Source organism: Pelobates fuscus, chromosome 1 (assembly GCF_036172605.1).
Source record: "Pelobates fuscus isolate aPelFus1 chromosome 1, aPelFus1.pri, whole genome shotgun sequence".
NCBI lineage: Eukaryota > Metazoa > Chordata > Amphibia > Anura > Pelobatidae > Pelobates > Pelobates fuscus.
In genome coordinates this window covers 98,135,098-98,149,766 of record NC_086317.1, presented here as the reverse complement: position 1 = coordinate 98,149,766, position 14,669 = coordinate 98,135,098, and the positions used below count along the sequence as shown (strand labels likewise).

The 14,669-nt window shown below is 41.4% G+C and overlaps 1 protein-coding gene across 1 annotated transcript in view; it reads right to left on the bottom strand.

Moving 5' to 3' along the window:
- The window catches only part of SYTL5 (synaptotagmin like 5), a 242,536-nt gene that overhangs the window by 10,856 nt on the left and 217,011 nt on the right, over positions 1 to 14,669 (bottom strand). The window contains exons 15-17 of the mRNA XM_063450103.1: positions 3,463 to 3,624; positions 2,063 to 2,171; positions 64 to 199 (exon numbers count right to left, since the gene is read on the bottom strand). Of these exons, the coding sequence (XP_063306173.1) occupies positions 64 to 199; positions 2,063 to 2,171; positions 3,463 to 3,624 (407 nt within the window). The remainder of the gene's footprint in view (positions 1 to 63; positions 200 to 2,062; positions 2,172 to 3,462; positions 3,625 to 14,669) is intronic.

The window sequence follows — 14,669 nt, the reverse complement described above, 5'->3', positions numbered from 1 at the left end:
GGAGAGGATACCTATTCCCTAGCCAGGCTTTGTTGAACTGTTTAATCAGAACTCAAGACATACCCTTTAACAAATGTGTCTGAAGTTCCACCCGATTTAACAGCTGTTAGGTTTTTGGCTTCTTTTATAATCACATCTAATATTCCACCTTTTGGCATCTGTATACTTCCTTTCTTGGATCTCCTAAAACTTTTTTTACCTGTGTGATTATTAAAGATAAATAAAAAATTATTATAGCATATAAAGACAAATCCATCAATACCTATATTTAATAGCCAGGTAAGGAAAATGTACATAAATTGGCATCTAATAAAATTCATTTTTCAGCAAAAAGACACTAGGTCATTTCTTTCCCTCACTACGACTATACACTATGCGCAATAACCCCTTGAGTACACATGACATGCAGGGATCTTAAAGTGTGCTTTTTCCAACATGATGTAAACCAACCCTTGTTTCCATTCATCATGTCACAGTTTATTAATATTACTTCTTAGGAAAAAATGGGTGAGTATACCGACTTTATAAAAAAAAAAGCAGAATAACATAATGGCATGTGCCTAACACTTTGTACTCATGAATAGAGATGTCCCGAACAGTTCGACGGGAACTGTTCGCCGGCGAATATAGCTTGCTCGCGGTCGCCGCGGCGGGCGAACATATGCGATGTTCGGTCCGCCCCCTATTCGTCATGGAGGTGCGAGGGTCTGGGAGGGAGGGTCTGCTGCTGATTGGCTGGAATGTGTCTGCTGACTATGAGGTACAGGGTCAAAGTTTACTCAATGATGATGAATAGGGGGCGGACCGGACATTGCATATGTTCGCCCGCCGCGGCGACCGCGAACAAGCTATGTTTGCCGGCGAATAGTTCCCGGCGAACTGTTCGGGACATCTCTACTCATGAATAAAAAACAACTATGTTGTCTGGGGCAAGAACATTTTTACCACTAGATGTCAGCATTGTAAAATCTACAGGAGACAATGCCACACTGTGTACTAACCAGTTGTAGCAAAAAATATTTTATTATTGACCTGAATGAAGAAATATGAAATATAATAATGATTATGATTTCTTTTTTAATTTGCATTTTATTCTTCATAAGTCAAAATATCTAATGTGGGAAATAATGATTAAAAATACATTGAGAAGATATAACTCACAAACAAAAGTGCCCATGTGCAGTTGGGTGCCTTTCACATAAGGGTTATTGTTCATACTTGCCCATTTCCTATGATGGATGCCCAAACATATTGACAATCAATCTGCACAGCATTGTGGGGTATCACTTATTTGCATCGTATGCCACGTTGTGCGTGAGAGTTTAACATTAGCATTCACATGCGTACTACATTTTAAAAAGTAATTATTTATTTGACAAAAATTAAAAGAAAATAATATGACACCCTACTTTTACTTAGCGTTTGGGTAGTGTAAACTATCACAGGCCGTGGGTGTGATAGAACTCTGCCGATAATTCCTCCCACTTAATCTATTGGACAATATATATCTCATCTTGCTGCATGGTAATATACCATTGCTGCTCTGCACAAAACTACTGATATACACACGTGTGTTTGCATCAAAAAGAGTCTTTGATGCAGCAGGACATAATAGCGACATGACAGACAAATACAAACAAAATGAATATTTATCATCATGGTCCCCTTTCACTGTGATCTTTTAAACAGTGTTGCCATAGTACTGTTTGCTTTTCCCAGCTGGTTACATCTCTCTTTCCACAGTTGTAAAAAATCTAATTCCCTTGAAAATCATATCTGCATATATACAGAGCAGACATACCGGAGGCCGAATTTTAAATATTGTCTGATTAATTTTCAGTTTTCCCATGCGTTAAAATACTGCTCACATGAAGCACACGATCTGTAATTATTCAATAACTGCAGGTTTATGGCTATGACAGGGACAGTGTATATATACACACACAATAAACAGGATCTATAATTTAATTTAAAAATCAAACAATAATGAACTAAATATAGGGTCGGTAAACAAAGGCTTTGTTTTTAAAAAATAGAGATAAAATGATTTTTGCTGACTTACCTATTACTGGTTCTAAAGGCAGTGTTAAGTTTTTTTCTGGTGGTGTGTAGCGCAAACCAATGGTAATCTCTCCCTTATACTGAAGTGTGGATTCAGATGCCAAGTCCACCTTAACAAGAAAATGATTCAAATAAGATACATACAGTTATTAACAGGAAGGCATTACATTATATAAAAGGGGATACTGGTGAGGTAATGAAACCAATATTTTTATTTTATCATTTAAATAACCTTCAGTAAAAAACAATTTATTTGCACACACACAAAAACAAAAATAATTATCAGAAAATACAAAAACCTTAATAACAGGCACCACTTAATCTCTGTTAATTTATTTGTACTAATTTCATACTTGTGTTATTCAATGTGGATTAGAACATTGCTGGCTGCATGCATTTTCATAGCATATCTAAAGTGATATTGTAAAGTATCCATTAAAATAGTGCCATTGACACTCAAGTCCAATATGTCGGGCATATACAGAGTAACATGGCTCCCCTCTATATACCGTGTAAACATGGCTCCCTCTATATACAGAGTAACATGGCTCCCCTCTATATACAGAGTAACATGGCTCCCCTCTATATACAGAGTAACATGGCTTCCCTCTATATACCGTGTAAACATGGCTCCCTCTATATACAGAGTAACATGGCTCCCTCTATATACAGAGTAACATGGCTCCCTCTATATACAGAGTAACATGGCTCCCCTCTATATACAGAGTAACATGGCTCCCCTCTATATACAGAGTAACATGGCTTCCCTCTATATACCGTGTAAACATGGCTCCCTCTATATACAGAGTAACATGGCTTCCCTCTATATACAGTGTAAACATGGCCCCCTCTATATACTGTGTAAACATGGCTCCTCTCTATATCAGCGTAGCATGACATTGAAAAAAACGCAATGTCATTACGGTGACACAGTTACAGAGCAGTAATGGTACCATTTGTACTGTCCCATTAATGGACTACAATCATTCATTTGAAGAAAGCTAGCAGTCAATAAGCCATGGACTGTAAATCCAATCATTATCAGGCTGGAACCATCTCAAGTGAGTCATTGCATTTGATTAAAATTAAGTCTAACATCAGTAATGGAAATTATTGTGTAAACTCTAATAACTCCCAACAGGAAATACAAAGTAAAACCTTATTTTTTTCTAAACCGCACAATTAAAAAGTTAGGGCCTTGATTTAATTCACTTAAATCAGAATCAGAAATGATTCCACTCTCTTTAAGTTTCAAATGATTTATCTACTGAAGTTACCTTTAAAATGTAGGAATGTTTGTAGATAAATAATTTTAAAAGGTTTGGAATGAAATCATTTGTGATTCAAGCAAATTAAATCAAGTCCAATAATTCTTTATATCTATCTATCCATCCATATTACCTTGGGCTGCAGTAGTAAACATTCATCCTCTTGGTTCTCAAAGTTCCGTGTGTCCAATGGGATAGTTACTTCTCCAAGAAAGCTGTTGCGCCCAAACCGGTCATTATGCCAGACAGACAACTGTAACGTTCTGGTTTGCAGTTGGGTGTGACTGATGACATACTACAAAATGGGCAAAAAAAATTAAAAAAATTGACTTGAATCATAGCATAATTTGGATAGCTTATAGAACTACATAACAGCCTTCCAACTGTGCAATGTAGCAATTTCATCCTCACGTAAATGTTGATGGGAGTTTAGGAAGCAGAAACATGTGTGTATTAAAAAGTTTCAATATTTGCAAAGGACTTGCGATTTTATTTTGAAAGCAGATTATCTGTGCCATCAGCAGAAGCATTACTAATATTTCAAAAAACTTGCACTATTTGTTTTTTTAGATTCTTTTTTTCTAAGCAGGCAGCTGTGCAGTTTCATCAGTTAACAAGATTGCATAAAAATACAATACGAATGTATTTACCACTGTACTGCAAAACATAATCAACCTTCAAGAAAACAAGAGAGAGAAAAAAAAGAGAGGTGAAGGTGAAACAGAAAAGCGCAGAAGGAGGAAATACTACCGCGGAGGGGAGGGAACGGTTATTTTTACATATATTCCACCACTACGGGTCTGAGCGGGATAGTAAGCTTTGGGGTTGAGTCTTATGTATCCATTTGCATCTATAATGCCCTCTGGTTTTATGCATAAAATAATGATGGCCAACACACTAAGGAAATAAAGTGAACTAAGTATCTTATGATACAATTAATCAGGTCCTCTGCTCGTTATATTGTATTAAACAGAATTCTGTCACATCCCATATATTATTGCATTTACTGCATTTCTCAGTTAAATTTGTGGCTTGTTAAAGATCCAGCAATTTGAGAATTTAGAGCTGGTGCAACAAATAACTCGATTATTAAATAAGCATTGTGCTGAGTGTTCTATAGTGTCTTTGGTAGTTTCTGCATGTCTAAAAACCCTGTTCTATGTTTGTGCCAAGTACATATTATCATATTATGCAATATGTTCTTAATATTAATCAGCTGTGTGTGCAGAATGCTGGTACATTTTCTTGTTGGAGCTAAGGTATACTAGGTGAATTATAAAGATTTTTACAGTTAATGATTGGTGTGCAGACTGTGTGTACAAATGCTCACGCCTTCAATGCCCTACATGCAATGAATTATCACAGATCCACTGAACCTTCTTAAAGGATGGTCGTACGTAGTATGCAAATTACTTAATTAGCTCTTCTGTGTTATGCTAAAACGATAAGATTGCACACTTTTGGCCAACATATTTAAGCAATATTCTTAAATTTAATCTTTTCAGTTGGGTTTAATGGTTGGCATGTTATAATTAAAGAAACCATGATTCCTTGTTTAGCAAATAGAACCCCCGATTGATGAATGACTGGGAAAGCTAATCTTTGTTTTCATATTCCCAAATAAATATTTCTCATCAAGTTTAATTATTGTAGTGATACATTAAGCTGCCATTCGTTCCATTAAAATAAATGAGAATATGCTCACAGTGTCAGAGAAAAGCAACTGATCATTTGTCATGCAATACATAGATAACTAGGTTGATATGGAGAAAATACAAAACTAATCTTGTAGTAATTGCTAAATAATGAATCCATTTGAAAACAAGCATGGCGAGGCCTTGGTAAAATCATTTTGACAGAATAATATTAATAACATTTTTATATAGTTTATTGTCTATCAGTTGTTTTTGTGTGTCTGCTTTTCTAGAATAGCTCTTTGTTATTTATAATCAGGCGTACTGTCATTTTCATATAGCTGTAGATTGATTCATTCCTCTCATAAACTGTGTGACAATAACAGGAGTTGTATCTTCCCTACTAAGATATTAAGGAAAAGTTAAGATGGTACCCAAACTAGTGATTGGTGGATAAATACCTAGTTCAGGAACCCCTCTCACTTATTCCTACCCCCTCACCTTTCTGTCTATCACCTGTCTTCTCACATATACTGATGTGTGCATATTGTGAGTTAAATACAAAAACATTAAAACCTACCCCATATACAGCAGCTCTAAACTACGGCATTCTCATAAAAGCTTCAGAGCACCACGCAGAATATGCAAATAGACACAAGCAGCACAGATACATTTTAGATTAGCTGCCCACAGTTCTGTAGTGCCATGGATAATTCCATCTGTGCTTATTTGCATATTCCACATGGCACCATCTCTGTTAGTTCTAAGAAACATTCTTGTTGAGCTGTTGTATATGGTGTGGCCATTTTTAAGAACTACCTCACGAAGTATGTGCTACAGAGCTGTACATATGAAAATGTACTTAAACTTGTGGTGGGAATTGTTACTATTTCAACTCACCACAAGTTTATTAATACTTAACAGTAATTAGACCCTAAAAATACTAATGTATGTATAACTGAGTAGTTTGAATTGATGGGAACTTCACTGTGAAATAAATGTAATTATTGATTAGTGTCTCCATTTCTGTGTTTGATTTATATGAAAATTTTCATTAAATGATTTTTCCTTCCAACTCTGAGTGTGAAAAAGTAGATAGATTTAAAGAAACAAAAAAGAATATCAAAGGAGTCATAGTTTCAATGCATGACACTATATATGTTTCCTACAATTTCCTTAGCATTGAATATGGATTTATCATTTGTTACAATCCACTGTTCAGCAAGAAAATCAACTTCAATTTGTGCTTGAAGAATTTCAGTATCCGTTATCGATGGTTTAGTGACATTTACTTGAGTGTGTAAAAAATCAATATAGGCTATTACACTTTAATGACATGGCTCCTCAGAGAGACCTTTGTAGTTTGTAGTTTCAGGTCTCAATGAAAATGAACTGTCATTGTACGGTCAAAGCTATCACAGCATTAAAATGTTGATTAAATGCTTTCCTTCATTATGTACCAAGGGGGATCAAAATGCCCACATAACGCTGTGAAACTCTGAGCTGTGTAATTATGACACATCCAACAATCCTATCTCATACATATTTCTGACATTTGTTTGCATCTTCAAATCCTTCAACAGTAAACTCTGCAAAATTGTAAAAAAAACAAAAACAACTGAACGTATTAGATCAGGTCACAACAACTTAGTTCAAGAGAGGATTAATCAGCCTCTACTGTTTTCATGCGTCCTTTCACTGTGCAATTGCAATCTAGTTATGATATTCCAAGAATTCTATAGAACCTACACATATATTGGCAATGTGGGTTCTGTGTAATCTTAATTTTCTTGTTTATTTCTTTGTGAAAATGAACTACCAGACCAATCGTCTATGAACCAAAAGATTTATACCTAGCACAGGAAGCAATGAGTGGATTCAGTTTTGTATCCAATCTTGGAGTGTTGAGAAAATCTTATGAATCCTTTACCATCGAGACTTCCAGCCGTGCCGCCAACAGCTCCCCGCTACCTCGAGACAATCCTTACCCATCTGCACAACCCGGGCACTGCAGTCCAGTGCTGCTTCGGACATCGGGCTGATCTTGCTGCACCTGAAGGAGTATACTGTGCTCCGTTTAGCCACCCGACGTGGAACGAATGGTCTCCCTGCATCGAGAAGGCAGCGGCAGGTAGTAAAGACCTGTGCGATAGGAAGCATCCGCCTAGTCGTGGAGCCTCTCAAGATTTGTGGGCTCCCGGACGCATCAATACTTACTGGACTGGGGAAGCCTGGACCTCAAGAGAAGCCGCACCATGTACCACAATAGCTTGCTGGGCAGTTGCTAGCAACCCTTCTCCTTGCTCTCTCTGCTTTGCACTGCTGGCCTTGTCGTGTAGTTATGGTCCCTGCCTCTCCAGTTTGAAGGAACTCTCTCAGGCTCTTCACAGATTCTTTATGCCCTGTCACAATTCACTTCACCCTTCCTTCAACCTTGAAATCATGGCTTTGCTGTGACTGGATTCACTGTGTATAACTTGCTTTATTAAGTGTTCTTGCATAGCAAGATCACTTAAGGTTATCTCACATATATATTATTATTATTCTTATTATAGTCAAATTTACCACCCTAACTCCTCCCACAGTTTTTACACTACATAGACAGTAATATACCGAAACGTGCGAATTGTTCCCGATTGGATTGCTATTACTTTGTGAAACGTTTCGCCGAATGGTTCACAGAATATCATCGTTCTTGTGGCGAAATTGGTCTCAGAGGAATGAATGGCAAAATGTTCAAAACTAGAGTGGGAGCTGGCAAAAGCTGAAAAATTAGGACATGATAAACTGCTAAACTGCTACCACTCCCTCATTTTCAAGCCCACCTACACAAATCTTCTATCAAAACGTTCAGCTATCCATGCTGCCACTAAACATGTCCACAGCTAAGCCATAGTCCTGATAGTTTTCACAATATGACCATTTGTTTGCAACTCACGTTGTCCATTGACATTCATTGAAACTCCACTCTAGCCAGATCAATTTGAAGGGCAATTTCTAAACTGCGACTGTGCCTTCATTTTAAATACTTCAGATACATACTATGCACGAAAATGTAGGTCTGGGTCTTCAGATTCTCACAATATAAAGCTCCTTGCTGTAGGATTTATAGTTTTTAAAATACGACCGTTTGAAGATGGCAACCGCCAAAATACTCTGACCTGTGCCAGGCTGGAGCAGCAAGTGATGTCATAGACAGGGCCTTTTGTACACCTGCTAATGTTTTTATAAATGTATGTTTTAATGTAACTGTGAAGCACTTTGGGCAACAATGTTGCAATTAAATGTGCTATATACATAAATAATAACAGTTACTCCTCCCACTCCAGTTGTAGACTACTGGTGGAGGCAAGAACACTTCACACAATTTCCCCAGAAATTGTAGCTTTTCTAGTTAAATTCTTTTATACCCAACTTTTCTGCTCTGTATTGCCCCTCTTCACTGCTTGGGGGTTACTGCTGCCACTCCACACTGGTGAACTTGCTAATAGGCTATCTGCTCACATCAGCCTGTGCCACTTTAAGGAACTGTACACTGCTGCTTGCTCATCTGTTGCTCTCACCTTGCGGGCCCACTGGCTCATCCTGCTTAATATCATTGTGGTGGCAGGGCTCCTCAGGCACTGCAGCTCATCTCCTGGATTATATCTATAGAGGCACGCTTAAAAAGTGACCTGTTGCTTGACATATATCCTGTTTGTATATACCTGGGCAGTTTTTGCTGCGTTTTCATTTTGTCTACATCAAGCTCCTGCCCTAACACAGACTATTTTTTAATTGCTCACATCAATATCTCCGATACGTTGCCTAACGTTCCTATCCAGTCGTAATTGGCTGACAGCAGTTCACCTACCAACCACACTCCCAGGGACCCCACACTCTTGCTCTCTCTTTAACTCTTGGCTTCTCTCTTTTTCTCCCCACGCTCACCATCTATCCTCATTAGGCCATTCTTAGCTCATTGCACAACACGTATACTTACCATAGTAGTCCACCACTGACAACATCCCGGCATGGTAGTCAGGGCCGTCTATAATATGATTAGGACCCTGGGCAATGCATTTTCTTGGGCCCCCTGGGCCCTGCCCCTCCCACCGCCTCACCCCACAATTATGCCCAACCCGCAATCACACTGACAGACGTACTGGCACGTACACACACAGACAGACATTAAAACATTCACAGATACATACTGACACACACAGTCACTGACACACAAATATATACTGGCAGACATACTGACACACACACAGACATACATACATACATACACAGACACATACACTAACAGATATACTGACACACACAAACACATACGCTGACAGATAACTGACACACACAGACACATACACTGACAGACGCATTGACACACACACACACAGGCATACTGACATACACACTGACACACACACACAGGTATACTGACATACACACAGACAGACGTACTGGCAGATACACACAGACAGACATTAAAACATACCCGGTATGCACGCCAGTGGCAGTGTGGCCACATTTTGCCAGCCGAGGCTGGCAGTGGCTTCAGTTTGCCGGCTGGGCTGCTGGGCACGCACGCGAGGGAAGGGGGGAGCACTCTCTCCTGAGTGCTCTCTGCCCAGCTCTCTCATGCACCGCACTGATACTGGAGCGGGAAGATGACATGTCATATTCCGGCTCCGGGATCAGTAAGCAGCGCGAGGGAGCTGGGCCGAGAGCACTGAAGGGAGAGTGCTCCCCCCTTCCCTAGCGTGCGTGCCCAGCAGCCCGGCCGGCAGCCCAGCAGGACCCAACTGGACACCAGCAGGACCCCACTGGACCCCGGGGACAGCAGGACCCCACTGCACTCCCAAAGGTAGGGAGGCTGGGGAATTAAATAAAATTTAAAAAGAATATGTGAGTGTGTATGTGTGTTAGTGTGTGTGTGTTACTGTGTATGTGTGTCTGTTAGATAGTGTGTTAGTTTGTGTGTGTTAGTTTGTGTGTCTGCTAGTGAGCGTCAGTAAGTGTGTTAGTGAGTGTTACTGTGTGTGTGTCACTGAGTGTGTTTGTGTGTCTGTTATTGAGTGTGTGTCTGCTAGTGAGTGTCAGTGTGTATGTCAGTGAGTGTGTGTGTTACTGTGTGTGTCTGTTACTGAGTGTGTTAGTGTGTGTCGTTTAGTGTGTGTCTGTTAGTGTGTGTGTGTTTGTCAGTGAGAGTTTATGTTTTGTAAGTGAGTGTGTATGTGTGTGTCACTGAGTGTGTGTCTGTCAGTAAATGTGTGTGTCTGTTAGCTAGTGTGTATGCGTCTGTTCGTGAATTCGTGAGAGTGTGTGTAGGTAAAACCCCTTCAGCACTTACCTTTTTCCAGCACCGGGCTCCCTTGGCACTGGGGATCTCTCCGCCCTGATCCGCCTCTCAGCTTCGAATGCACATGTGCGCATTCAAACCGCCCATAGGAAAGCATTACTCAATGCTTTCCTATGGACGCCCAGCGGAATCGCGGAAGCGCCTCTAGCGGCTGTCAGTGAGACAGCTACTAGAGGCTGGAGTAACCCTCAGTGAAACATCTCTGAAACTGCTATGTTTTCAGCTGCAGGGTTAAAACTAGAGGGACCTGGCACCCAGACCACTTCATTGAGCGGAAGTGATCTGAGTGCCTATAGTGGTCCTTTAAGTGTATCTGCATGCACTGGCAGCACACACCGGTCGCAGCCCTGCAACCAGGTGCCCGCTACCATGTGTAGCGGCAACGGGCCGTGCAGAGTAAGTGTAAGGGGGGGTGGGGGCACACGGATAAATTTTCGCACTGGGCCCCATGGATCTTGTGTACGCCACTGGGTCACCAGATCGGGGCTATCAGGGGACGTAACTTTTGTGGGGTTTTATGTAATTTTAAGGTACTTTTGGGGGTGTTTCGGAAATATGTGTTTTTTGTACCAGGAGATAATTGAGTTTAATACAGTACTTGACTCAATTATCTCCCAGGCACTAAGAGGAAAGTGAAGGCAGAGCTAGGTTTTTGTTTAAAGGGGAAACCTGTTATATTTATGTTTTAGTTGTGTTGCTGTGTGGACTTTATGCCAATAAAGTTGCCTGTATTATATGAAAACCAAAGGACTGTGCCTGTTGTTTACCCTAGAGGACCGTGCTACCTGCTGACAAGGATCACAATACACTGTAACTTTAAAAATATGCATCATATTCACATAAAACATACATAATCAGCATACTTTAAATATAAACATAACCAAAATTCAGCCATATCCATCCAGGGGTTAAAAAGTTAAATGAAAGTCCTATTTGACCAAATGAAGCATGGCTTTTCTGCCCAAAACCAGTTCCACAGAGTCTTCTATCCTGGAGATAATTGGGAAGTAATCAAATTATCTCCAAGGACAGAGGCAAAACTCCATTAGCCACATGGCAGACAAAGGACAATAAAAGACATAAAAATACATACTGTTACATTTATCACATAGAACATACACATTCTACCTATCCCCAGATAGCTTAGATCTGAGTGCACATTATTACCGGATGGTGCTCAGATCACATACATACAGTTCAATCGCCATGGAGCCAAAGTCTTTCATACAGTCTTTCAGTATACTGCTGGGCTCCGTGGCATAGCTATCTGGGGTAGCATGGCTTTAACAGTCCGCAGAAAGGCACGAATAAACCTTTCTGCAGGTAAAATAAAAGTTTAAAATGCATTACCATAGTCTAAAGGGAGCAGGTGAGCATGTGTAGCGGCAACGGGCCGTGCAGAGTAAGTGCGCAGGGGGGGGGGGGACACACACACACGGATACATTTTCACACCGGGCCATTGATCTTGTGTACGCCACTGTGGGGTTTTATGTAATTACATAATTTTTATGTAATTTTAAGGTACTTTTGGGGGTGTTTGGGAAATGTGTGTTTTTTTTGTACCAGGAGATAATTGAGTTTAATACAGTACTTGACTCAATTATCTCCCAGGCACTAAGAGGGATTATTTTATGATGTATGGGAGTATCCTGGATCTGATAGAAAATGTAATTGTGTATTTGTTTCTACTGTGATTTACTCTCAGGTCCAGGGGTGAGTGCCCCTTGCATGGGGACTTGCATATAAGGCCAGTTGTGGCTGCCAATAAAGGTATTCCAACTTGTACTCGAAGAACTATGTGTCGTCTGCTTACTGGGAGGGGAAAGGACTATTCTTTAATCACTGTTCCAGTGTGGAGGATTTAATGGGGAAAGTCCTTGTAAGGACTAGAGCTACCAGGACTGAGTATCGTCCAGTGCCTGGGGGTTGCTAGAACGAGTTCCCCATTCGGCTCCAGGAGGGAGCGGTTCTAGGACTAGAGCTCCCAGGACTGAGTGTCGTCCAGTGCCTGGGAGTTGCAAGAGCGAGTTCCTCATTCAAGTCCAGGAGGGAGCGGTTCCAGGGCGCCAGTCAAGTCACGGTGACTGAGGGCAAGAGTTCTGAGGTTTGTCCTCTGTTGCAGCTAGGAAGCGGTCCTTTGGAGGAGGTACCCAGTTGGGGTACAGGGAGCTCCATTAAAGAGACATCTAAGGCGGCTATGAGGGGGCAGATACTGTATTTTACTGCATTAGTCAAAAACAATGGAGAAGGGACTTCACTTTGCTTGAACAGGAGTTCAGACAAGCCCACAGACACTACTTGGCCAGCCCTTCTGATACACAAAGGCAGTCATACCGAGATACCAAACACACCCTAAATACCTTTATAGTGAACCATGCACAATCAAAACTAGACTTTCAAACACTTCTTTCGGTGGGGTGGAAGGTCTGAGGGACTGTTGGCTCGAATGGCCAATCCTAAGTCCAAATTCTATCGTATTACAGCAAACACCTCTCCAGACGGGACTAGATGTGCCGCCCATGTTGCCATCAATAAGCTATTAACCAGGCCCAACCAGATGACTATGGGCATAGCATGGCTTTCCTTAAGAGCCTTGACCAACCCAATTGAGTTTCGAGTCCAGGGAGCTTCTTAGTGAACCTATATCTGAAGGCGAAATTCACATAGCAATAAAGACCGTCAAAACTGGGAAACAACAGCTTAGATATACTCTCAAAAACCTGTTCAATAAAATATATTTGGAAGGGCTGCTTAATAAAGTCCCAATAATTCTAGTAAACAAGCCCAACAGGGATGTTGAGAATTTGTATTCTTATCACCCAATACCACTACTTAATCAAGACATCAAACTCCTTACCAAAATTATCGCCCTGAGAGTACATTCGTTTTTGCCGCAAACACTCACATCTCACCTGGGCTGGGGCAAGATGGGAGTGATGGGGGTCCGAAGAGCTCTTGCGGCTGTGGCTTATGTCACGCGAGGGAGACTGGACTCTCCATCCCTTATTAGGCTTGACATAGAGAAGGCTTTTGATAGCATATCCTGGCAGCACTTGCTTAGGTGTAATAACATCACTGTGGCGGAACCAACCTCACCACTGGCCACTGGAGGAGCCTGGTCGCCCGCCTCCTGCCGCTGGACTATGGCCCCATATTTAACACTGTTCTTTTTCCCTGCAGAAAGGCTGATTCGTGCCTTTCTGCGGACTGTTAAAGTCACAAACACCGCTGAGCCGCCGACCTCCCTTCTCCTACCTGCAGTCAATTATACGAACACCGGTCCATTCGGTACTTTACTGTTTAAACCATGCTACCCCAGATAGCTATGCCATGGAGCCCAGCCGTATACTGAAAGACTGTATGAAAGACTTTGGCTCCATGGCAATTGAACTGTATGTATGTGATCTGAGTGCCAATCAGTAATAATGTGCGCTCAGATCTAAGCTATCTGTGGATAGGTAGAATGTGCATGTTCTATGTGATAAATGTAACAGTATGTATTTTTATGTCTTTTATTGTCCTTTGTCTGCCATGTGGTTAAGGGAGTTTTGCCTCTGTCCTTGTAGATAATTGGATTACTTCCTGTCAGGGTACCTGTGGTCTCTACCTCCAAAAGAGGTAGAGACTTAGCTGTTCCTCCATCCAGACGGTCTGATGGCTCCCTTCCCCGCGGTCTATCCGGTCATGCTAGGCCGGCCGCGAGGGAGTGACTGCCTTTTACAGCATCTAGGCAGGAAGTAGTCATCAGGACACTCCCCCGGAACAACCTGTCAGTCAATGGCTGCAGGACCAATCAGGACGCCTTGGGGGCGTGGTTACTGCTCTGAACAGGGTATTTAACAGAGCTTCTTTCATTAGCTCATTGCCCTGTCGTGGTTCTAGCTTGTTCTAGTCACTCAGTGCTTGTGTATTCTATTATCCCTTTTGGTTTTGACCCGGCTTGTTTACCTTACTCTGCTTATCTCTGTTACCCTTGATTCGGCTTGTCTCTCGCTTACCTGTCTTCTGTTACCCTCGACCTCGGCTTGTCTTTGACCATTCTATACTGTACTACTTACGTTAGTCCGGCCATTCTAAGGTCCGGTATACGTATCTGGCTACTGTTTGTACTCTGCGTGTTGGATCCCTGTCCCGATCCTGACATTACGACAGGGCCAATGGATCCTGCAAGTACAAACGGTCAGCTGGCTGCTCCTGATCCTAGGTTTGAAGCCATGGATCACAGAATGGATCAGATGGCGCTTGCGCTACAGGCTCTATTAGCTTGTGCCAATAACCCACCAGAGGAGATACGTAATACCCCTGTTTCTCCTGTCGGTTCAGGTCTAGAGGTAGCCACAGTGGGTGCTTCTTCTCACATT